The sequence below is a fragment of the Pempheris klunzingeri genome, chromosome 3 (genome assembly GCF_042242105.1).
Source record: "Pempheris klunzingeri isolate RE-2024b chromosome 3, fPemKlu1.hap1, whole genome shotgun sequence".
NCBI lineage: Eukaryota > Metazoa > Chordata > Actinopteri > Acropomatiformes > Pempheridae > Pempheris > Pempheris klunzingeri.
In genome coordinates this window covers 10,542,403-10,567,666 of record NC_092014.1, presented here as the reverse complement: position 1 = coordinate 10,567,666, position 25,264 = coordinate 10,542,403, and the positions used below count along the sequence as shown (strand labels likewise).

The 25,264-nt window shown below is 42.9% G+C and overlaps 1 protein-coding gene across 1 annotated transcript in view; it reads left to right on the top strand.

The window, feature by feature from the left end:
- Positions 1 to 23,174, top strand: part of cntln (centlein, centrosomal protein) — an 82,074-nt gene extending 58,900 nt beyond the window's left edge. Inside the window, exons 21-26 of the mRNA XM_070827952.1 lie at positions 2,089 to 2,215; positions 2,384 to 2,521; positions 3,136 to 3,321; positions 8,372 to 8,569; positions 12,504 to 12,578; positions 22,434 to 23,174. Coding sequence (XP_070684053.1) covers positions 2,089 to 2,215; positions 2,384 to 2,521; positions 3,136 to 3,321; positions 8,372 to 8,569; positions 12,504 to 12,578; positions 22,434 to 22,544 — 835 coding nt within the window. The 3' untranslated portion in view covers positions 22,545 to 23,174. The remainder of the gene's footprint in view (positions 1 to 2,088; positions 2,216 to 2,383; positions 2,522 to 3,135; positions 3,322 to 8,371; positions 8,570 to 12,503; positions 12,579 to 22,433) is intronic.
- The last annotated feature ends 2,090 nt before the right edge of the window (positions 23,175 to 25,264 follow it).

The window sequence follows — 25,264 nt, the reverse complement described above, 5'->3', positions numbered from 1 at the left end:
TCCCTTCTCCTTCTCTTTGTCTAGTATGCTGTGTCCTCTGCCTGCCATTCTTAATAATGCATCCAGGGCATGTGTACAATCACAGTGGGTATGTGTTTGTGTGTGACCGAAGCACAGCGGATCACAGCCAGACTGAGTGAACATCCCTCAACAGAGTTTCCACGACAGCCTCAGCCTCTTGTCACACACTCACTCACTCATACACACACACATGTAACTTGCCATCTCTTCTAGCCTGCCTCTCCATTTGCCTCCATGGAGGGACCCCTTCTCAGAATGAAAGACATGTCTAGACGTCTCTGAAATATACATCTCAGCACACACACAGGGAGCAAGGCTGCTTCGCCTTAAAGAAGAGAAGGGGGAAAAAAAGAAATGAATTTCAAAGTACACCGGCATGTCCTCAGTCAATATCCGGCACTATGGCCCTGCCTTATTTATGAAGCTGCTTCTTTCATCTTTAGCCCTGTTGTCTATCAGCCACATGAAACGTCCAGCCGCACTTCATTCTTAACAACATACACAGAAATGTACGCTCTCGCTCTCTCTTACGCATGCACACTTCAGACCACTGACTGTTATCATTACAATACACGCATGTTTGATGAACAATATTGCCAACAAGCACAGAACAAAGGGAACAAACGTGTGAGTGATTGGGATATAGTTTGAGGCTCTCTTTCTCTCTTTCCACTAACACTCATAAATAGAGATCACATGCTCCGGCAGCAGCACCATATATCCTTCATTCTTTTTTATCCTCTATTCTTTTTGGGTTGCAGAAGAAGAGAACATCTAAAATAAATGTTGTCGATCTAATTGCCATTAGCATTGGGGCAGAGGGAGCTGCCGGGGATCTTATTGCTGCTCTTCGTCTTTAAGTCAACACCAGACAGTCATCTGAAAGGTTCAATATGGGTTTTCTCATTAATGGCCAAATCCATGGGGTAACCAGGCAGCGCGACTTCCCCCCAAAGACCGCAGGCTAGACTCCTCTCTCATTTAATTTAATGTCACTCCAATAGGACAAGCTCACATTTATTTTGCCAGTCTGCCCTCAGGCATTCATCCACCTAGGGAGACAGGGACATTTACTTACACGAAAGCATTTGCTCTTGCGTTGCGTCATCTGTTTATTTAAAACACACAAGCAATGATGCGTGTGGGAGCTAAGAGATCCACTACATCTTTGAAATAAAAAAAACAAAAAAACCCCAGCAAAAACCATTTTAATTAACAGCATCCTTATGATCTTTATTCTATTTGTTCTAATTCCCCAAGGTATAGACAACCATGAAAAATGCCTCATATTTGCCTTTTATGAAAACAGAATAAAACATACTAACATACTGAGCCCATTTAAAACAAGGCCTCACTATAATATGGCTGTGCAGAATGCTGGAATATTAAATATGTCAATAAAGCAGGTTATTGAAATAGGAAGTGACATGTGGTGCATGTTTGCAGCTGTTAAGACATGAATAGCTTACAATACAGAAACCTTGCCTCTCTTTAGGGGAGAATTATCAGCACAGTGCAACACACAACTAAACAACAATTTTTAGAGCGTATTCCCTTCATAATAAGTCCTCCCCAAGCCAAGTCCCCCTGCTGACGTGTGGCTGGTGTGATGCTGAGCAGAAAATAATAAACATTTAAATATTGATTACAGTCTTTCAAGTAATGTCACTGCTGATTCAAAATGCCGTTTGTCAAAAAGGACTCCCCAGTCACACTTAGTGTGGCATTCCCCGCCAGAGCACTTGTTCTAATATATGCCAGTTAGAATTATATATGCATCCTTATTTCCCCCCCCCCCCACTTACCCAAACAGCATGCCAGTGTATTTAGTTGTTATAATGAGCTGTCATGCCTGATGCACTGCATGGGGACACTGTGCCTGCCAGCTTCGTGTGTGTGTGTGTGTGTGTGTGTCTGTCTCCTTGCCTGTCTGTGTTTGTTGTGTTTGTGTCGTATGTGAGCTTGTGCCTGTGCATGAATGTGAATACCTGTGTAGAATGCACACTCATTTATTCTCTATACCACATTTGCGTCTTTTTGTGCGCACACCTTTTTGTATCTTTCCAGGACGAGCCACACGGAGCGAGATGTGAACATGAAAAGGCAGCTGGTGGAGGACTTGAAAACAAGACTGAAGTTCCTGCAGGAGATGGAGAAAAGTTACCGTGGACAGCTGGAGGAGTTGGAGAAGAAGGTACACACAACACGTCACAGCTGACACATGTCCTCATGTCATCCAGTTAGTTTGATGCTCCTTGATAGAATGATTTCTCAGAGCTCCATTATTTTGTCTTTTGATGTACCTGCAGTGGTCGAGCCCTGACCTCAGATTAATTTTTTACCTCTCTGTACCTCACTGCAGGTGAAAACTTTAACAGAGGAGGCCACCAACAGAAAGGCCCTCATTGAATCTCTTAAGAGGAGACTGAATGTTGCAACCACAGAGAAAAGCCAGTATGAGGCCTCCTGTACAACACTGAAGGAGGAACTGAAAAAAAAGGTAGGAAATAGTTCACTAGAATTGTATCATGTGGAGCATTTTAGATTTTTATGATTTAGTTTTTTAGACGCACCTTCTGTTCATTTATTGACCTGTGTAAACTCTCTGTGCACTCACATCGTACACTGTGTTTAAGGGGGTGAAATGTCATCATATTGGACTTCGGTTTATCTGTGCGTAATTAGGTTTCATTATTATAGAAAAGTAACTTCCATTCATGAATCTTTAACGTGCAGCTACACATTTTCAGTCGTCCTCTCACATGCAGTAAATATCAACCATTACACCTCTTTGGACTTTTTAATGTTTGTTGTTATACAACTTTTAATCGTATTGTGAAATATGCATTTTATCATCATTATTACAATTATTCTGATTGTACTTGATAAATGAAACAATTGCTGATGAACGTTGTTGTGGCATACGTCTTTGTATTGCTTTTTGCTTTTAGCCTATTCATTCTCAATGTCCCCAGGTTAAACACCACCACTAGGAGTCGGCAGATTACAGTTGCCACAATGTCTCACAAGCCTATGCGGACTCTCTACTTTCCGAAACAAAACAATATTGTTTGCTTTCAGCTAACCAGTTCTGCCTGCTATTTTTCTTTACAGGAGCAGCGCATGCATGCCTTGCAGGCTCGTGTGGGAGCTAGTGAGCAGGCTTTGGCTACACTGGAACAGACTGCCACTGAGCAAATGGAGGGGTTGACCCAGCAGAGCTCCCATGCCTTGGACAGGCTTCAGAGACAGTTAGGGCAGGCCTACTCCCAGCTGGAGCAACTTCATTCTTTTATCAAGGTACTGCACTAAAGGGGCAAGGGATCAAAAGCCGTGAGTCCAGAGTTTGCCTGGCCAAATCCTCTAATTCATCTTAAATCACTATGGTGTGCCTGCAAGTTCTTCACCTATGAATTGTAATGATATTGTGTGGGTGTACCCCCTGCAAGGTTGGTGTAGAGGTCTGCTGTATTCTTAATTGAGCAAAAAATTGAAAGTGGCTTTGTCACTTTGACCCCTGTGATCGAAAAATGCCTCACATGACACAGCATGCCACCTGTATCAACTAGATACTGTATAGCAGGGCTCACTTCTATTCACAACACCTACTCAAGGGTCTGGACAGCCCTTTTCCAGAGATGTTTTGGTGCTTGTGGAAATACGCACAGGCCTTAATGGCAATATAATTTAGCCCAGAGAATGATATATATATATATATATGAGTTTGTGTCATTGAGACGAAGTTCTCTGAGCAGAGAAAACCTGTTCAAACTATCAAGATTAAGTTGGGGTTCTGATGGATTTATGGCCACACTGCCTACCTCTACCTGTGTGTGCCTGCAGGGATTCTATCCACATTAATGCTACAGGGCTTTTAGTTTGAAACAGATATAGAAATTGAGTTAAAAATATGCTTACATTTTTTCATGTCTGTGACTCGGGAAGGTTTGGATGAGGCCCACTTCAATCACAGTAATAATTTTTGCAGCCTTGTTGCGTTTTGGGGCATGACACCTGTGAACCTATGTACAAAGCCTTGACTGTAGGCAGATGCTCACAGTTGTGGCCAGAAGATCATCGGCGCTTGTCAAGGAGTCAACCCAAAAACTCTATCTAGAGGCCAGAGGGATTGCAGCACCCATGGGTGTGAAAGTAAAAACTTGCATGTCAGGCAATTGGGGGATCCCTTTGAGAAGACTTTCAAATTGCCTCAGTAAGGCTCTCGCAAACCTTTGAACAACAGAGAAACGGTAGGCAGGGCCTTGCCTGGGCCAGTCTTTTTAGCAGAGGTCACTGAGGTAGTCATCTTCAGTTGGCATGCTGGGATACTGAAAGTTCTGGGTAGTGTTGTCAGCACCTATAAATCTGGGGTAATGGTTCTGGGGATTTCCCACTTATGCCTGGGAGCGACTTACTGCCTCTAATAAAAAAGTTCTAGTATCTCAGAGTGTTGTTCATAAGTAGAAGTAAATGGTTTGCACAACAATTTGCCTTTCATTTAACATGCAAGACACAAACCTCGCTATCAGGAGCAACTGGCGTTCAGATTGTTGCTCAAGGACACTTTGGCATCAGATCGAACAGCCAACCCTGTGATTCGTTCCTTCCCACAGAAAGGAACCGGCTGACATGACTGTTCAGTATTCTGATCAGTGTGTCAGCTTGATGCATCTCTGTGGACGTATTCTGGGAATGTCCAAGTGGGAGGACACCAAGACCCAGAACATACAGGAGGGATGTCTGGGCATTAGAATCCCCCAAGGAGCAGCCTCAGGATGTGACAAGGGGGAAGGACGTCAGCACTACCTTAGTTAGACTGCAGCCACTACAACCGGATCCCCCAGAAGTGTCAGAAGATGGATGGAATTGAAACAATGTGTGCTTGTGCCATTACGCATTTGTACATTCTTCTAATGTATAGGGTCACTACTGTGAGAACCCTGTGTGCCCAGTGGGACTGGGCACTTTTGTCTTTGTTTAGGCCTAATCCATCACCTTGAGATGTGTTTGTGTGTCTGTGTCAGTCTATGTGTGTGTCTGGCAGACACTGATAAAGACCGTCCATCAACTCTGTTCAGCTGACACCTGTCTATCAAAGGAGAAAAGGGCTTGGCAGAGATAGATAGTGGTGGCAGTGAATTTGCACACACACATAAATCAAGTGGCAGATTATGGACTCAGTTTAGTTGCGTGTTTCCACCGCTTTTGTCCTCACAAGTCAAAAATATTACAAATGGCCGAGACTATGCTTGTGCTTGTATGACTCACTTATATCTGAGGAGAATTTGAAGGTGGATAGGATGTGCTTTATCTTCTGTTTCCTTGTCCAACCTGTGATTTCTTTCACAAAATCAATCCTTTTGTCTTCCTTTTTCAGCCTTACACGTTTATATAGTGAAGAAGACACACGTGCGTGCAATCTACATGTAACCTAAAAATAATAGTTGCATGACATGTGAAAGCACACGCGTATAGACGTGCATAGAAATTCAGTTCACGCTCGTATAACTCCTCTCCTCCATTCCCATAACCCTAGGCTGGTGGGGCCATTGTGTTGTTGTTGAGGATTCACATCATTGTTTGTCTCCCCCTGGCTCCTGTGATTCCCTATAAGAACACCAAGCCCTTTGATTGGACTGCCTGACGTCCGGAGGAGATTTACTCTTGTCATGTATTGATCAGGACCGGAGGGCTGCGCATGTGTGTTTGTGCGTGTGTGTATATATGTGTGTGTGTGTGTGTGTGTGTGTCTTTATGAGCTTGTTTTTTTGTTCTTTGTGCCTGTATGTGCTGTGTGTGTGTGTGTGTGTGTGTGTGTGTAGGTAGGTGTGTAGGTGTGTGTGTGTGTGTGTGTGTGTGTGTGTGTGTGTGTGTGTGTGTGTGTGTGTGTGTGTGTGTGTGTGGAGATTTTTCTTTATTGTGTGCCAGCAAACCCTTTTGGCCCCTGCACACGCCCCAGGCTGTAAGCACTGCTGTTGAACTGCTAAACAGTGGCTGCATGTAGTGACTACTTCACAACACACACACACACACACACTGAAAGTAATGCTCTTGTAACAAATATTTTGGCTTCTCGTCCCTGCTAAAAAATATAAGATTCTGCAGAATTTGATTAATATCTTTTTTTTCCTCAATTGGAATGTATGAGTATTTTTGTATTTTGCTTTAAGTCTTGGATATGATGTAACCTCCAAAAATGATGTAACACATTTTCATGTGATTACTTTACAGTATATAACTTTCATATACCCATTATGTGAGACGTCTTAACATAATTAAGACATTAATCTTTCTCAAGTTTGTAGGGTACATGAACAACAGTAAACAGCAGTTGTTTTACATCAGTGCCTGCATAATCTAATAGAATGAAAGCATTTTTTCCTCACGCTCTGCTCTTTATGTTTTTGAATGGCCCTTTGTGTCCTCATGTGTGTTAAGAGGTTCAGAGGTAGCTAGTTATTAAAGAGGATATCTTTTTGCTGCTCATTTGATCCCCATCTCCATGCCCTAATCCTCGTCCTGTCTAAATTGCCCCTCTGGCAATAGTGATTGTGGTACTAGCTTGGCGAAGAGAGCCTAACAAACTCGCGCGCGCACACACACACACACACACACACACACACACCCTCCATGTATGTATTTAAATAGCTTGTGTGTTTATGCGTGTGTGTGTGTGAGAATGCTTGCATATCCCCCTCCCACCATTTTTCTCTCCCAGGGCTGAGAATGAGTGATAAATTCCCCCCTTAATTTCTTCCTGGATTATTCCACATGCAGGGTTTAGGTCAATTGAAAGTAACCCTTGACTAGTGACAGTGAATATCTATTAGGCTGTAAATAAAAGAATAGGATCTACGACTGTTCGTTAATGAGCTGTGTATTCCTTAAGGGTAAACACAGCTCACAGATCACCAAAAAGAACTAAATCTACCTCCCTATATCAGGAGGTGGATGGTTATGATTTAGTCCAGTGCCCCTTTAATCAGCGCTATTCTGCTTATTCTGTTACGTGGACGTAGTTCACCACCTATGAAACTGGATGTGAAATTTCAAATGTAATTAAATTTAACTGGTCACATTTCTGTTATCAAGAAGCAGCAAGTCAAATGTCTTCATGGGCAATTCACTTTTGTCCTGTTTTACATTATAACAGTTTATACATTAGACTTTGAGATCAGGAGTTAAAAACTAAAAACAAAAACTACTGTTTGCTCTATGAGTCCATTTATATGAAATTTGAATGTCTGAGCTCTGCTTGTGTTTGATTTATTTATTAATTTATTTTGTTATTTAATGTCGCTAATAGATAACAAGCAACACTCCACGTACTCCAGCTGCAGGCCTCTAACCACTCACTCAGCTCTCTCCTGTGAGAACCACCACTGGCTGTGCAAACTGCACCTGGTCCACCTGTGTGAAATTAAGAGAGAGGAGTGGAGATGTTTGCCGCTATTCAACATTGTTCATGTGTGATTACCCTTGTTACTGTAATGCACTTGAGTGCTTTCATATGTTTGTACTTATGTTTGTGTATATGTGTGTTTACACACTGTATTCCTTGCTTGCTTGGTTATATTGTGTACTGTCCAAGAACAACTTGTACTTTTGTTTTTTTTTTTGTTTGTTTGTTTTTGTGTACTGAGCTGTCTCTAGCCTTCCCTCATCTGACCATCTATTCCAAGGTCAGCTTTTCAGGAGGCTTACAAGGGAATGATACAGAAGATTATTGCCTCGATCAATAAGCTCAAAATGAAGCAAAGGGGAGTTTACTTTATTGACTTTCTCGTGTACAGTGGCAGTTTTAACATTTAATTGTCTCTCTGTATTTAGAGCAAACTCCCATTTAGTGCCTGACAACTGTGCCATCCCAGGCCTTCCTCGTCTCGCTTGCCATTCACTCGGGCACCATTTAAAGCAGCTCCTCATAGCTTAATTATTAACAGTGTTATGCTGCCCTGTTGTACTGTGAGACATTCAGAAAGCAAATAAATAAATGAATGGCTGTATTTTCAGCAGCTCTCTGTCTTTCTCTCTCTGATGCATGATTCTCTGTCTGTGGAGATTTTAGCAAAACTTGGGGTGCGTTTGGTATCAAAGCTGTGTTCCCTCAGCTTTCAATCGACAGGGCAACAAACCCTCCGGTCCACACTCCTACAAGGGAGCTTGAGGCGAAACCGAAGAGAATCTGAGTGTGTCAAACTCAATATTCCTCCATAATGTACTAGGCCTCTCTGGCGCATGCTTGATCAATTTCATTTATTCATCTGCCAGGCAGAGCTATCCCTCTTGTTTTTCTATATCCATTTCATCATCCTCTTCTTTTTTATTCCTTCTTCTCCTCCCCCTTCAGGCCCTGGCCAGTGAAATACTTTTAGACGTTCAAGAGGTCAAGCAGCAGTTGATGAAGAGGAGGAGGTTGAGGCAGGCCAATGCTGTGGCAGCAAAGGGCGGCCTCTCAGCCAAGTCTATGATCAAAGCCAAGTCCATCGCTGCCTCCATCCTCAATATGTCAGAGAATGATCTTGCGGACATAATGGACACTGACCAGGTAAAGCCAAGGGACAGTGGGTCAACATTTCATACAAACGCTTACTTGAGGATCTATATCAAGCCTAGATTATGCCCAGAGCGCTCAGCACACCTATAATAGATTTTTTTACTGTAAAATTTTGAAGCATCCTAAAAGTTTTCTGGGGTTTTTGCTTAGTGATTGCACCAGAGGACTAGGAGAGGCATTATATCATCAATATCAACTTGTCAATTGAGACAAAATGAGTGGCAAGGAGCTATCAAAATTTTCCCTATCCTCTGGGAACAGATACTGTAGATTTGCGTTGGTTTAGAGGGGAGGAAATATGGAGAGACACAGGCCTCCTCTTCTTGGTTCATTTCAGCTGTATCTATCAGTATTTAGCCTTGCTGGAAATCTCTGCTTCTGACTGAACTTATCCTATTGATGGGTAGATAGATTTTGGCAAGTAAGCAAGGTTGAATACCAGGAAAAGGTGAACCACACACCAAGGCATGTCACTAATAAGTTGGGAAGTTGCAGTGCAATAGAGAAAGATGTGGCTTCTTGTTTAAAGTCGGTGTTCTTGCTCTCGTCAAGATCAAAAACCTGTCAACACCTCCAGCGCCTGTCAATGTGATATAAGATTTAATATGGCACAAGCTGAGTAAGTACAACTCTTTTCTTTGTGCTGAAAGCAGTCATTGAACTGAAAATTCTTGCTATTGACTGTTGTCCGCTTGCAAAAGTCTGAGTTTCACACTCTTTTCCAACTTGGTGGGCCCTTTCTCTACCATAGATCATACTGTACCCAGCCATGTCATCAATTAGCAACCCCATGTTACAATCATCCTCCCATCCCAGGGGACTTCCTCCCATCTATCACAAGATGAGAGAGGGCGCACCAGGCACTTACTCACACTTGAAACCAATTTTAGACCTTTGCAGCTCAGCTCCACCCAGGAGATGACAGGGAACAGTTTCTCACTTGACGAAAAGTTCCCCTCATCAGAGCTGAAACCTCCGTGGATAAAATCACTCTCTTCTCCTCACCACTTGTTTTCTCTGTCGTATTAATGGTGGTTAATGGCAGGCTGCATGGTGGGTGTGTTTTTTGCCATTTTGTTAATTGAACACACGCAGATCACAGCGAGAATGCACGCACCCACCAGAGAATTGCAAATGTTGTGTCACAGAGTGAGGTTAATTGTTCAAGTGTGATTATGTTGATTATGTGTTACTGAGTGTAAGTTTGAATGATGGAAATGAATCCCAGGAGAGATGGTTTGTTTTGCTTTTAGGTGGGTGTCATGGAGAAACAAGGGCCAGTTCACGTGTGCACTAATTGAATCTTCTACTGGATAAATTAAAAGATCTTGAAAGATCTTAAAAGATATTGTCGTGTGCGTCTACATGTATAATGTTAGTCATCTTGGAGTTGGAGGTTAAACTTAGCTAGGCTTATAGTTGTGCAGTTGAGGTTTAACTAGCTGCAAGCATTTAAAAAATGGACCTTCAGTACACAGCTATCCACAATCTAAAGGCTTATTCGTGGCACATCGTTGACACAGTATTGAAAGTGATTTAAAATTTTGTTAACGAGTTAAGTTTTATGATACTTGTTTTAGAATTATGATTTCCTTTTCCCCCTCGCTCCAAAAAATGCACAGAGCTTTTGGAAGACCTTCGTAGATTGCATGTTTTTCTTTGGACTTGAGGACGTGACATGAGGTTATCAAGATGTCCCAGCAGTCTTCAACAAGTCCAACACATAGCAAGTGTATTCATTTATTCACTTGGTTGTGCGATACCAGTGTGCTGAATGAGAGCTCAGGGCTCAATGGGATTGCTTTTACTTTTCAGTTTTACTTTTAAATGAGAATACTCCATTGCCAACATAGCTACTTTTCTTTAGTTTGGCAGATTTCTCTTGTCAACAATCTTTGCAGAAGTTTTTAACATTGTAAGGCACTGGTACTTGGTTTTGAAATCAATGCACTTTTGAATTTCAGGCTTATCAAACATTTTATATGAATTATTCCTGGTTCTGGTTAAATTTGTGGAGAATTTGGGGAACAGATGACCTTCGTGTAATGACCAACATCTTTTCCTAAGGCTGCATATTTTCATTCCTCCAGAGCATTAGTCTTGGCTTGTTGATTTGTCCCTGCAAAAATATGAGCTTTTGCTTGAGGTGTTCTACTAAACAGAAATATGGTTGTGACAAGGCTATTTGTTCAGCTGGTTCTGAAGTTATAGACAGCTTAGTACAGAAAGTGAGAGCAGCTATTTCATGGGATTGGGGATTTTTTCTTTTTTTCTATTTTTAGTTTATTATTGATTTTCAAAGCTTTTAAAAGCCGGACAGAAACTTACAGCTGCTTTCTTAAACACAAACGCACAAAACTAATGTGATGTATTTGCATAGATGCAAAGAAAGTGAGCTCAAACATTACTGCTCCACACACGCTTACACACATATCATGTTGCACATTCATATTTGCCTCTGTCCATTCCATGGCGTGAGAGGGCCGAGCAGCTCCAGGCTCCCTGGGCAACTTGTTGTGGAGTTAATGATCCAGATGTAATAAGGCTATAATTGCCCGGCCAGTTTGTTTTGCACCTAATGTTTGATGGAGGGTCAGTGCTTTGTTATATATCTACCTAGGGGGGATTAACACTCACTCTCACGCACAAACACTCCTTCATTCACCATGTTCACCCCTGCAGGAGGCTTGAAGGGAGTAGTCACACAAGGCTCCCCTCTCTCACCCTCTTTTGCTTTCGTGCTAATACAACCACCACCCCCCATCCCTGGTCAGTCTCTACCGACTTCTCAGTTACCCTGAGCGCCAGTCACAATTAGGCATACTCTGAAATTAGCCTAGACTACTGCTATCACCTAGGATCACACTTAGAGGGTACCAGGAAGCTGGGGAATGCCAGGGAGAAACACATGCTTAAATCTAATGTCAACCCTCATGCCCTGGGGAGTCCGGAGTTCTCACTGTCATCAGGTCAAGGTTGTAAGGATGCTGCGCTTAAAGTGAATAAAATGTGCATTGAGATAGGACTTCGACCCCCGGAATTTATACAACATGTGCGCGATTACCTGCTATGTATAAAATAATATAAATAATATAATGATTGATATTGACATTGTTAATCATTTTCTCAGCCGATGGTCCTAAAAGGCACAAGTGGTCCGATTTTTTTCTTAGCTGGCTGAAAGCTAAGCTGAATCTGTCTAACTCATGTAACTTTTGCTGGAAATATTGGGCGATTTACAGAGCACTCTCTGGTGAAGTCATCGCCCAAATTGGACTCCATCTCAGTTCATACTGCATGAATTCCCTTGCAGACTTGTGGCATTGGATGGCCCTTGCCACCTCAGACTTCACAGGACTGTGCCTGTTAGGTCCACCAGTCTGCAAGGCAGGGACTTAAAGATTCAGCCACACACACACTTTTCCCCCCTCCAACACTCCTGGGTCCCTGTGAGGCAGTACAAGGCTCGTCATATCATTTCAAGCAGCAACACCTGGGGTTGGAAGAGAAGAGGTAACACGTTAGTGCTGAGGTGTACATGGCCACACAGTCGCTCTTTTCCCTGTTCATTAGCAGTAACAAGCCTACCACTCTGTTAGGTCTTTATACATGAGTAGCATGCAAATGTATACCGGTATACCTTGCCACTGAGTGTCCAGAGAGCTGCTTCAAGGTCCTGGCTGGTGTGATGTTACAATTTTGCCTTCAAGGAGGAGACTCGTGGAGGCCAATATTATGACACAGTGGCAGGTTCTCTCTAGAAACATCAAGTATAAAGAATACCTCTTGTCTGATTCACTTGAAATCTTGCATATTTCATCCACATACAGATCACTAAGATTCCTGAGTTTCTCTGATTTCTGTCACCATGTGTGTCTTTCGGTGTCCGACATGTCATTGAAATGTGTGTATTTTCTCTTTACAGGGGACAGAGGCCCATTCAGAGAGTTCAAGAGACCAGGAGTGGCTGGACCACCTCACTCACATCCTTCAGCAGAAGGTCAGGCTCAAACATTTGCAATAATAATCACACAAGTACACATACACATGAATGAAAGCCCTGTGCAAGCTATTAGCAGCCTCGCTTCAGAGTAAAATTGTTTTTTAGCCTAGGACAGTTCAGTTGAGGTGTAGATTTGTAAAACAACTGTTGTCTGGGGTGTTTTTGGTGTTAAGTGCAATGGCTTGGCTTATTTCATTCTACTGTTAGTCATTATTATTGAATATTATACATTGTCCCGACATGAAGACACCTGGTTTTCTTAAACTATATATACAGTATATATAGATTTTTCTGTTGTTGGAAAGTATCTCTTGTTTGCTCTATAAATATACAGTACATTGTTAGAGGTAGTTAATATTACTAATGTAAATGTGTGTTTTACACAGCAATAGATGTTTTGTGATGTGTTGATTTTTTTTTTTTTTTAGAATTTTGTTTAAGAATAACTCATATTAAATTTCATGTCCATTCGGATAAGATTAGAATGATACCATTACTTAGTGTATCTCTAGAAATAAGTAAAATGCCAAGAGGTTTTAGAGAACTGAGGCTTAACTAGCTGCAAGCATTTTAAAAAATGGACCTTCGGTACACAGCTATCCATAATCTAAAGGCTAATTTATGACACATCGTTGACACAGTATTAAAAGTTATATAAGATTTTGTTAACGAGCTAAGTTTTATGATAGTTGTTTCAGAATTGTGATTTCCTTTTCCCCTCGATCCAAAAAAAATGCACGGAGCTTTTGGGAGACCTTCGTAGATTGCATGTTTTTCTTTGGATATGAGGACGTGACATGAGGTTATCAAGATGTCCCAGCAGTCTTCAGCAAGTCCAACACATAGCAAGTGTATTCATTTATTCACTTGGTTGTGCAATTGAATGTATTTGCCTTTCCATAATAGTTGGACATTTTCACCCAGATACCCATCATACCAAATATTTTAGTCTAACATTGCAGATATGGAACTTTGTCAATCCTCAGTGCAGAGAAATTTGGCCATCAGTTTCACCCAAATGCAGTAAATGGAGGATGAATTTTAGTTCCCACCCCAATGCTCAATGCTATCTGCTCCAGGCAAAAAACAATGATGCAAAAGATAAAACAAAGAAAAGCAACTACATCCTCTGTGTGTGTGTCTTTGTGTGTGTCTGTGTGTGTCTTTGTGTGCACAGCCACTCATCTGTGAGTGCTCTGCTGGAGCTTTACTCGATCGCTGTCAACGTCTGCTCACTGTGATATGTGTATGATTGAGAGTGTCGAGTGTGTGTATGTGTGTCTTGTCTGTGTTCTTGTCAGCGGCTGCCGCAGGCACTCATGCGTCGCCTCCGCACCACGACACACACCAGACACTGTTCTCTTGTTCCCCAGATCTTCTTCTGACCTTTCCACCTTCCTCTCCCCCTCCCACACTAACACACACACAACACTCTACTGAATCCATGTTTTTCCCTTCTAGCTGGACAGCTCTCAGTCCCTGTTCTCTGTCTCTCTCTGCCATCCTCCACTGTCCTGCACTCCTCTCTCTCTCTCTCTCTCTCTCTCTCTCTCTCTCTTTGTCTATCTCTCTCTCTGTCTCTCTCTCTCACTCTCTCTCTCTGGCTCAGACCCCGAGGCAGCTTGTTAGTGGGGAACTAAATATTGATTTGGCGGGCCTGTCGATGCCGGGAGAATGAGCTAGTGTCCACCAGAGACCTCGGCACCAGCAGCCTGCTATCGACGTTTTCCGTGGGCAGAACAGGGGTGGTGGAAGGGGGGTCTGGAGCTGCTGTGCAGAGTGGAGGAGGAGAAGAGCGGAGTATGACAAGGCTGAGACTTGCCCGTAGGTCCCTGTGGGGACCGCTGGGACCACCGCAGTCATCCCCCTTCACTGCAACAGACTTTTTCTATCCCCTTTCAAGTCCATCTTGTTCTGTTTTTTGTTTATTTATTTATTTATTTCGAATGCTTTCCTCTTCTCTCTGTCTCGCGGCTTCCTCTCGTCTGGTTTTTAAAAGAGTACTGTCATATCAGGGGGACATCAGATTGTATCTCCGCCTGTGTCTCTCTTCTTTTTAATGAGGTTCTGGTGTGACATCTCACATGCTAAGAGACAGAGGGTACAGTCTATGAAGACGCTTTTAGCACCTGTCTGTTGATTAATTAAGGGTGATCTCCTAATTTGACGTTTTTAAGGCTGCAATGATAATGTGCCTGTACTACACACATCTGCTGGTGCTGAGAAGCGAGTGGTTTCTTGGTGAGGGAGTACACTTCAAGAACTCTCACACTGTACCCCCTCTGCCTTTTTACTCTCTGTCATGGCTTATGAAAGGCTCGCCAAGCAGAACATCTGTGAAGTGGAATGGCCTGTCCTGTCACCCTGCCTGTGACACTAATAACACACTCCCCTAATAGTGATATGATCTTACCCCCGAGCTGCACTCACACACACTTCTTCGGATAAAAAGACAGAGACAGAAATAGACCGAGTGAAAGGAAAGATGAGAGAGAGATCCATGTCCTTAACTGGCTGGCTGTCACTGAAAGAGGATGAGGATGTGTCCATCTGTGTGTGTATGTCTGGGTATGTGCACATTGTAGTGTGTGCATGTGCACTCTCACGACAGCCTCATCTTGTCACTGTCAGTGCCTAATGGAGCTGCCAGTGGGACAGCACTTTATTATCTCAGTGGCCCTGTCAATAGCAAGCCCATCACTCACTGTGTGTGTGTGTGTGTGTGTGTGTGTGTGTGTGTGTGTGTGTGTGTGTGTGTGTGTGTGTGTGTGTGTGTGTGTGTGTGTGTGTGTGTGTGTGTGTGTGTGTGTGTGTGTGTGTGTGTGTGTGTGTGTGTGTGTGTGTGTGTGTGTGTGTGTGTGTGTGTGTGTGTGTGTGTGTGTGTGTGTGAAAGAGCGGAAAACTGGTATGTATGTGTGTATCTGTGTCTGACAAGAATGAGAGACAACTACAACACATTGGCAAACCGCCTTGCAGGCATGGAGATATGTACCTGTGAACGCGTTGAGTTACTGCTCCCTTCGTGCCAAAGAAGTGGCGGACATTTCAGAGGGTGCCCCCTCACCGTTGCCCCAGATGTCCACTCAAAACCAAATGAAGCATTGCATTCATATCTTCATCTCTCACCTCCACTGGTGAGTTAATGAAATCAAACCCTACACCTCTCAGTGGAGAGCCACCATAAGCGGCGCTCCATGGTCAGGATCGAGGGACGGTGCTATCTAATAATCATGAGCAGGCCAGGGGGTGTACTGTATGGCTCCACTGCAACCCACCATGAATAAGGCCAGCAGAGAAGATGGAGTGTCCATGTGGGCCATGGGGTCCAGGCACTGGCCCGGGGAAGCATTGATTTAATTGCCTTTGGTTTATTTGTGGAGTCCTAATTATTGACTGGAGGTAGAATTTAATGGGCCAAGTCTTTATGAAGACAGGGAAATGACTGGCTTCTGCTGCTGGCCAATAATGAACAGGAGGAGCATGTGCATGCAAGCGTGTGCACATGCATGCAAACACACACGTTCCCTCCAGATCATTTTTCAGACTCATTTTGTACACACACATACCCATCTCAAGCCTCATGACAGCATAATAACATTTAAAAAGTCATTGACTGTTGATTTCTTTATGAGAGGACAGCGGTTTGGTTTACTGGTATGGGGTGGCACTGAGGGCCTGCTAATATTTACCCTACAATCACACCCAAGGGAGACGTACAAGCATCACTTCTTATCAGCCTCCAAACTATAACAAGCAGGCGAGCATTAAGACAGTAGTAGAGACAGCCAAGGCCAGTCTGGATTGGACTTGTTATAAAACATCAAAGGCGTTTATAGATGGACGGCAGGGATGAAATAATTCCACTTATTTCAAATCCATAGTGAACTTTAGGGAGGGGTTGCTTTATCTCATTGCTACGACGGCAAATGGCATCATTTATCTTAAGTTAAATAACAAACTATATTCATGTCACTTCCTCTCAAAGCTTCTCACCGTATTGGCGCCTCCATGGGGCATTACATCATGAACCCTCTCTATTAAACATATCAAAGGCTCCATGCCTCGCAATGCTAATGTACTGGGAAAGTTTTCTATTGTTGTCGATGCTGTGAGGGCAAGCGGTAGTGCGTTGTGTTGTGTGGCTCATTATGCCTCCGTAATGACAAGGAACAGCTCAGAGTCCCACACGTCTCTCTGAAGGAAAGTGACTAATTAAGCCTCATTTAATGATTGAGCTAATTAAATCAGCCACTCTTTTCCGTCTCTGTAAGTGTGTTTGTATGTTTGTGGAGGGACTCGAGCCGAGCCTTTGTACTGTAAATATGTCACTGGAACAGTGGTGGGGACTAGGAGGGAACTGGGGGGGGGCTCCCAGGAGGAGGCCGTTGTTAGAGTTGTTGTTAATACCAGAGTGCACTGTGACTTTTTTTGGTTTGTTCAATTTGCAGTTCATATAAATAGAAACAGCAGATACAGCGTGTTGGTGCTGTTCCTTTGCCATTAAACTGTTGGTGTGATTACTTAACCAGGCGAGCTTCAATGTAGCAAACAGCACATTACAGGAGATCGGTAGAAATAGGCCAGGGGAATAATGTTATTATTCTTGAGTCATGATGCCATTTGGAGCTTTAAGGTTACTGCCAGTCTGATTGTACCCAAGGGTCGCCCTATGGAGCACAGTGGACTTAAAGTCCACTCTTAAAGTTGTCACAGACAGAGATTAATGGCAAAAGTAGACGTTTCCTCATTGACTAGATGACTAGATGTGTAAATTCCCTAATGTCAGTTAACAAACATTAAATGGCAACAATTATTAGCACCCATTTCTTTTGCATGTGACAGTTTGCTGCAGGCATAGTCACTTTTGTTGATTGTAACTGCTTCCCAGTACATTACCTCGGCCAATGAGCCATACTGTTAATCACGCGTGTGTTCTTGATTGCTGAATCCTACCTAAAGGTTGCATCTCTTTTGTATGTATATCACCTTTCTAAATTTATACCCCAGTTGTGCCTGAATCACCTCATTTTCACACCTAATGAGTAGGAACCTGAAACAAAGACCCGGTGCTTTCCTGTGTTTAATCTAGGGTGTATTTAGGTCAGATCCCTAACAAATGCACGTTGCGCACTGAAATGATGTTTCCAAACAACGTATCAAGAAAAGGAGAGATTTTTAATTACAGTATTTGTGGCCCCAAGTGTCCAATTCCCTTTCATATCAGTCTCTAGTGGCCTAAAGGGGAGAAAAGAGAGGGATCTGCTCCGCTGCAGGGGTAGGTAATTATGAAGGAGAGGGAGAGAATAGGCTTGTCTGTGCTTTAGTGATTTTCTTACCTGAGCCCCTCTTTGCAAATGTGACATATTCATTATCGGAGATAATCAAATGCAAGACTTTATAGTATGGTGCCTTTGTGCTTCATCTATTTATCATGCTGTTGTTGTTGTTATTCCCCCGTTTGATAAATTTGATTTTCAAACAAAAGTGAGAAGATCAAAGATCAAAGAGCTGTTTTCTCCCTCTGTGATAAAACTACTGTAACTACTTCTCCCTTACCTTGAAAAGTGGCCTAGATTGGAGGCAGCTCACCAGCCAGGGACAAAGATTATTAGCAAGAATCCTTCACCACCTGTCACACCAGTTAGTTCTGAAACCTTACTGTTCTCTTACTGCGAAGTAAAGTGGTAGTCTGCATCCTTGTTTGTAACAGTATGAATATACAAACTGTATATAACTTATGTTGTTACAGGTATACAGGTAGACTTTTCTGCGGGACCAAAATGTCACTTCTGTAGTAGGAAAATGTACTTAAATTGAGCGGCAACATCCACCTAATTACACATTCTATTCATAAGGTGGTAAACTAGAATATAACTGAGAAAAAGCACCCAGTCGTCGGTTGCTGAGCCCATGCAGAAATTTAGATTATGTTCCCCCTTATATCTCTTTTAGACTCTCAGATTCCCCCTCCCTCTTCGTTCGCACTCATTTAGATATCCAGCAGCTTGACACAATCTTCACAACTACCCACAAATTGGGCCCTTGGAAATAATTGCGCTTAACCTGTTCCGAGGGAGAAGACAAAAGAGCTGGAATGATCGATCTTTCGAGAAAAAATAAAGTTGGTGTGTGTAATGCCACTACCAGACAATGGTCACTGGAGTGCTGCAACTTTGAGCCGCTCCTTGCCTTGAGGTGTGCCCCAGGCTGTAGAATAGCAATGTCATTTAATTGGCTCATAAAAACACCTTTTGCTCGCAGACCCTGTCCTTGTCTTCACACACATACAAACAGACACACACACCGACAATCACACACATGTCAGTGTCAGTGGCTTTACATGTCAGTTCACTTCTGAAACACGTTCATGAGATTATACCTAGACGAAAGGTCTGCTCTGCAGGGCCTGTTGAATAGTAATGGATGTGAGTTAGAATGGCTTAATGCTACAGTAGCTTTTTTAGCGTTGCCAAAGGGGACAGGGCCTCTTGCGAAACATCAGCTCTGTTGTTTAGTGTTGGTGCTGGCCAGCTCTGCCAAAGGGGACAGGGGCCCGGCTAAATCAACTGTAGCATAACATTAGTGCCAGTTCCTAACACTGCCTTAAGGAGCCCAGGGGACCCAGTAGAGCAGCTGCATCGCAGCTAACCTCCAACCATCCTGCAGGGTATTGGTCCCCAGCAAATGTGGCAGTTAGATGAAAGGGAATGGTAGTCCTGCTTGTCCTGTTTGCGAGCCCGTGTGTGAGTGCATGTGTTTTCCTTTTGCCAGAATCTGCTGATCTGAGTCACACACCGTAGGGAGATGAATCAGAATGAGAGGTATTTTATCAAACGCAACAGAATCATTTATCAACCATGAGACCAAAAACTTCGCTCACCGTACTTGGTGACATATATCAACTTTAATGAAGCTGCTCGCACTTTACACAGTTTTTGTGTTTTTGGACTGTCATGGACGAATTGAGATGGGCATCCCTGTGCTTTAGGGGCTAAGACGCTGATTATGAAACACAACATCACAGATTCAAGTCCGGCTGTGGACCTTTTTTCATCCGTCTTTCCCTCATTTCCAATGCCTGTTATAAGGACCTAAAATGCCCCAAAAGCAGTTTGAATTGAAAGTAGAGAGGGTGTTGGGCGTGAATTTCACCCATAGATTTATCTAGATCATGTTTACCTGTTGGTGTTGTTTACCCATATTCCCATATTGGTACTTTTAATGATCCAGTCTCCCTCTTTGCTGTCCCATAGAGCCTTGTGTTGTGGCTGTGTCTCTATTTTAGTGGGTTTGTTTGCATAGTTAGTGGCTCTAAGTGCAATTAGCTGATTAGGAAATTGTGTGTATGTGTGTGTTCTTATGTGAATGTGTGTGTGAGACAGAGAGAGTGAATTCTCCCAGGGGGACGGAGGCAGAGGGAGATGTCTCAGCAGTTACTTCAGTGTAGTGGTTCTCTGAGGAATAGCACTGTGTGTTTGATGCATCCACTACTGCTGGAACTGACTCCCCACTGCACACATGCTCAAGTGCACACACACATACACACTTCCCGGCACACGGGGCCTTATGTTCCCTACTCCTCTTACCTTTAATGAAGAAGAGAGAGGTGTCATGGGGCAGGGGGACTGTGTGTGTGTGTGTGTGTGTGTGTGTGTGTGTTTTTTATGTGTGTGTGTGTGTGTGTGTGTGTGTGCGTGCGTTTCTGAGGTTCTCCCTCTCCAGACATGTTGGAAACTGATAAGACGATGGTTTCAAATCATATCATCGTCCTTTATCATGTCCTTAAAACATGTCAGCTGCAGATCTAATTCTAATATGGGCTGTGAGTGTGTGTTAATCACCTTGTATTCCCTGATGCAGATGTTATTCAGTAAAGTTTGTTACAGCTCTTCAGACTTGTATCAGACGGTTTCTGTGTATGGTTCAATAGCTTATGTTTTCACATTCTCTTTTAAGAGATAAAAAGCCAAATATTTTATGATATTGAAGTCACTATATTCAGCCTGACCAGTCCACTTCTCATCTCATGCCATGTGACTTGGGAAATTGCTCAGGGATTGAATTTGTTTCTCTGCTTGAAAGAGGCGCCTATAAAAGGCTTCACATAACTTGAAGTGAATATTTATGGGTGATACAGTATGAATGCAGCCTTTGATCAGGCGCCTTAATGACCATAAAATCCTTGTGTCGATTCAGAGGAAAAACAAAATTAGTCAGAACTCCGAGGAAAAGCCTGTCCACTTCTTTATTTTTTACTTGTCCATCATTTCCACAACAACAACAACTAAGCAAGCACATGTAGAAAGTTCCTTCATACTCAACCTTTGTTATCCTGTATGAGTATGTGGTCAGTATCAGTTCTCATCGTCTTACCTTCCCAGCATTAACACAGTCCGCTAAAAAGACAGCAATGCTGTAAATGTCCCCAGTGAAGCCTAGTGGTGTTTTAATTCCTATTCCTATTGTTAGTGCTATAGTCACTGCTAGTACGCTGGTTGTTGTTTGTGTTGTCTCTCTCTCTCTCTCTCTGTCCAACCTTCACCCAACGCAGACCCCTACAGAAGCCGCTCACGTTGAGCCTGGGTCTGTTCGAGGTTTCTTCCCGTTAAAGGGGAGTTTTTCCTGCCACTGTTGCTCAATATAATATCTGATGCTTGTTCATGTGGGAATTCTTGAATCCCTAATTTTGAATTCCTGAATCGTTGGGTCTCTCTCTAATTAAAGAGTTTGGTCTAGACCTGCTCTTTATGTAAAGCGTCTTGAGATAACGCTGTTGTGAATTGGCGCTATATAAATAAAGATTGATTGATTGATTGATTGATTGATTGATAATTATGCCTTGAGGCGTGTCTGCAGAGAGGTGATCCACTCAAGTCTCTAGGGGAAGTGTAATGTGTCTTCAGCCCCCCACTCCAAATAACAGGCAGTGCTTGCCATATTCCTCTACTTAAAGGGTAGGTTCACATATTTTCAAGTCTGTCCTAAAAATACTGCTGATATGCCCAGATCTAGCTCCATGCCCACTGTCCGTATTGGCCATGAAGAAATCCCTTTCTGACATGATTCCAGAATAAGATGAGGAAAAAAATCAAAATGAATTTTGAAATTTAGCTAAAGCTTATATTAGGCTTCAGCAGTCTGAGTTTTTTTTAATTAAGTAGGGATCTTCTAATATTATAGGCACGTTGGTATATATTTCCCACTCAAGTGTTTCCTCACTGAGCTGCAGCACAGAGATTGTAACAGAATGAGAGAATTTTAGGACACTTTACTCGACCAGCTGACACTTCATATTAGCTTTTTCTTAAACTTAAGAATGCATATTTGTACAGAGTTAAGACTGTGTATTTTGTCCTGTATCACTTACATTGAATTTAGAATAGGAAAGGATGTCCTTGTTGCCACTATGCACATGAGAAACTACAGCAGCAAACAAGAACTGTTTGAATGTGCATATTGGCATGTCAGTGTTGTTTCAAGACAGACGTGAAAAATGTGAACCTGTCCTTTAATACTTTGGAGTTGTGCATTACTGTACCATAGATTGAGAATGGAAGCTTAGGAAAGAAAGAGAGTGAATCAGGTGTAGAAACTACTGCTGTGTGGCCTGTTTTCTGAATTTCTTTGCCACAACAGTCAAAATGGACAGTCCCTCAAAAGTTTCCCAAGTCCTCAGGCGCTATCTGAAGTTCTGCTGTTTCACAAAACAGCGCATAGGCTCTCTGAAATGCTGCCAGGTGTCAAAAATCTGGCTTTTTTTAATAGTGGTGCATTTGTGTGTTTTCCTCATTTTCTCTAACCCCTTCTACCGCCGCCCCCACACCCTTTTTCTATCCTTCCCCTCCCCTGCAGATCCCCTCTGCCGGCCAGCTAATGGAGGCTGTTCGCGTGAAGATGAAGGAGAGGAAAGTGCTGACAGAAGAGCTGGCCACGCTCGCAACACCAGTCAGCGAAAAAGCCTGACTCCCTGGGCTGAGGCTGGGAAAACTGTCATCCTCTTCTTTTTCTCCCTCCCTCCCTCTCTCCCTCCCCGGTTCCTACTCAGTGGGAGCTGGGCTGAGCCAAGCTGAGCCGGGGCAGCAGAACCAATATTTGTGAGAAAAGCGCTGTCGACTCACTCTAGGCCACAGGCTCAACACAGCATCCCAGCTTTTGTAAATGAGCCCTCGACATCTGTGTTAGCGCTCAGTGCACTACGTCTATCAGACAGGGCCCTTTAGCACCAAGCTAATTTACAGTGCAGCCACTCTCCCCCACTCTCAACACAGACCTGGGGTGATAAGGCAAATGCTTACGCTAATGTTTAAGTTAGAGGTTTTTTTTTTTTCTTACTCATTTTTACCTCTCCCCCTAATTTATTTGGCACCTCAAGGACCTTAGGGTGCAGGGACTTGACCTAGCAATGCCAAGTCGACACTTTGAGAAAGTAAGGAATGCAGCACTGAGCAGAATATTCAGAGACCTTATCCAATGACTGAAGCCCACAGAATTTTATTCTTCAAATGCACAGCAAGTTTTTATTTCAGAGGGAAATGATGAGTTGTTTTTGAATGTATAAAATTTGTCACAGCTTATATTCTGTAAGTATTTGTTCTGTTGATAATTTAATAGGTAATTATGCTAAATATCAATGATTCTCCTCTGAAAGCCGTTTCTTTATTTCTAAATAAAAACCCATTTAATATATTTTTGTCTATATTTTTTTCTTCAAAGACAGCATTGTTGTCGTGAATTTCCTTTTAAATCCCACATCTAAATGGTCTTTTGTATTTTGTTCCTTCCAGCAGTTCAAAGGAGTGTCAGTCGGTGTGTGATGGTGACTGAGGATGCCCTGGTGGACAGCAGGGTTCTCACACCTCTGTCATGATTGACAGCTGACTGTTGGCATGGTTCCTGTCTGTAACAAGTGACCCCTGCTGTTGACATCATTAACAAGGGTCCACATGGGCACGTATGCAGCACAGCACAGGGGTGCATTAGAGGAGTGGTTCCATCCTTGACATAACTACCTCCAACCTCTTTTATCTGTTTCCCTTTTCCACCCTCTCTTATTATTCATTTTGAATATTAAACCATGATCCTGGTCTCCTCTGTCCTTGAGTTGGCATCCTACACAAGAGACCACACACTCCTCCCTTCAAGTCATCCTTTTTTTTTTTTTTTTACTTCTTTCTTTACCTCTCCTAGCTTTTGTTTTCCTCTTCACCACTTTCTTCCTTTCTTTTATTATGTATAATTAACAATGGTGTGAAGAATCCTCCGTTCAGGAATTAAAAAGAAATAATTCCACTTTTTAATCCCCCCTCCCATCTCAAATATATGCTAATGATGTCGTTTTCCTTTATCTTTTTATAATAAAGGATTAGGCCAGGACTGTCTCTAGCTGCAACTCGGGGACCAATTTAGCTGGGATCCAGGAGAGACAAACCCTTGTGGTTAATTACCATTCATTAACATAGTTTGCATCTTTTCTTCTTCTCCAATACCCAGGAGCCAGCTATTGTCAATATTTGTCCCATATAAATTTCTGCAGTTTTTTTTTTTCTTCCAGTCACTGTCCTCCAGCGTAATGCAGCTAATGACAAACATTAATAACTCAGAGAAATCCGGTGGCGCGGTGGGTATAGAAGAGCAAAGCAACGGTGCCACACAAATTATCTGGGAGCCCCCACCCCTCGCCGTCTGACTGTCTCTATTCCTCTCTCTTCCTTTTAGCCTGTAATGCATAGTCAACATGTTTGCTCGCCAAGCCCCGGCCTCGGCTGACACACTCGTGCTATTTCTGTGACATATTCAAATGCGGGCCCCCTCAGCTGGTACTCCCGTGGGTTTAATTAACCTGGCCTTGCCTCTGACACTCCCTCAGTGAAGACGTTAAAACGATCTTGAAAACACCCTTCAAACAACCCCCCCAACACACACCCATGTCTTCCACTAGGCGCTGTATATAATTCATCTCTTTATTTTCTGTGTAGGAATGGAGTGCCATACCCCTCTTTTCTTCTTTTTCACTCTCTCCTTGTCTTCCACCCTTCTTTTCTTTTACAGCTCTCATTAAGAGAGCTTTCCTGTGGGAATTACTTTGATCAGTAGTTCCAAATGCAAAGTTTTCCTCCCTTCCCCTTGTATTCATTCTAGCACAATCAACTCGGTGTCATTTTTTTTCCCTCTGTCTTTATCTCTTTGCCTCACCCCGACTTCGTTTTAAATCCAACTTTCTTGTATTTTTTCCTTTCCATAGATTCCTACAGGAGATTGTTCCTGGAGGGGTAGAGGAGGTCAGGGTCACGGGTTGACTTTGGGGTCGATCAATGATTTGTGTATGTGTGTTTTTTACTTGTGTGTGTATCCCAAGGCTTCTCTGCTGTACTTTTAAGTTCCCTCGGTGTGGTGTGAGTGCGTGCCACTTGGGTGGGAAGGCGGGTAGCCCACAGTACAAAGAACAGTCAAAGCACAAACCGAGAATTTCTGCAACCTTCAACTGATGCACAATTAGTCCTTGCAAGATCTCGTCAACCAGCTGTTGAGTGAATAGAAAACAGCCTCTGGTGATTTCCTTTACTTCACTGACACAGTTTCACACCCCTGCTATTGCTGCCAATACACCAGTCTGCTTTGATTTCACACACACAGACACTTGGCACTGTCTTAAATAACAAGGTACTTGTGACATACAGCCAAAT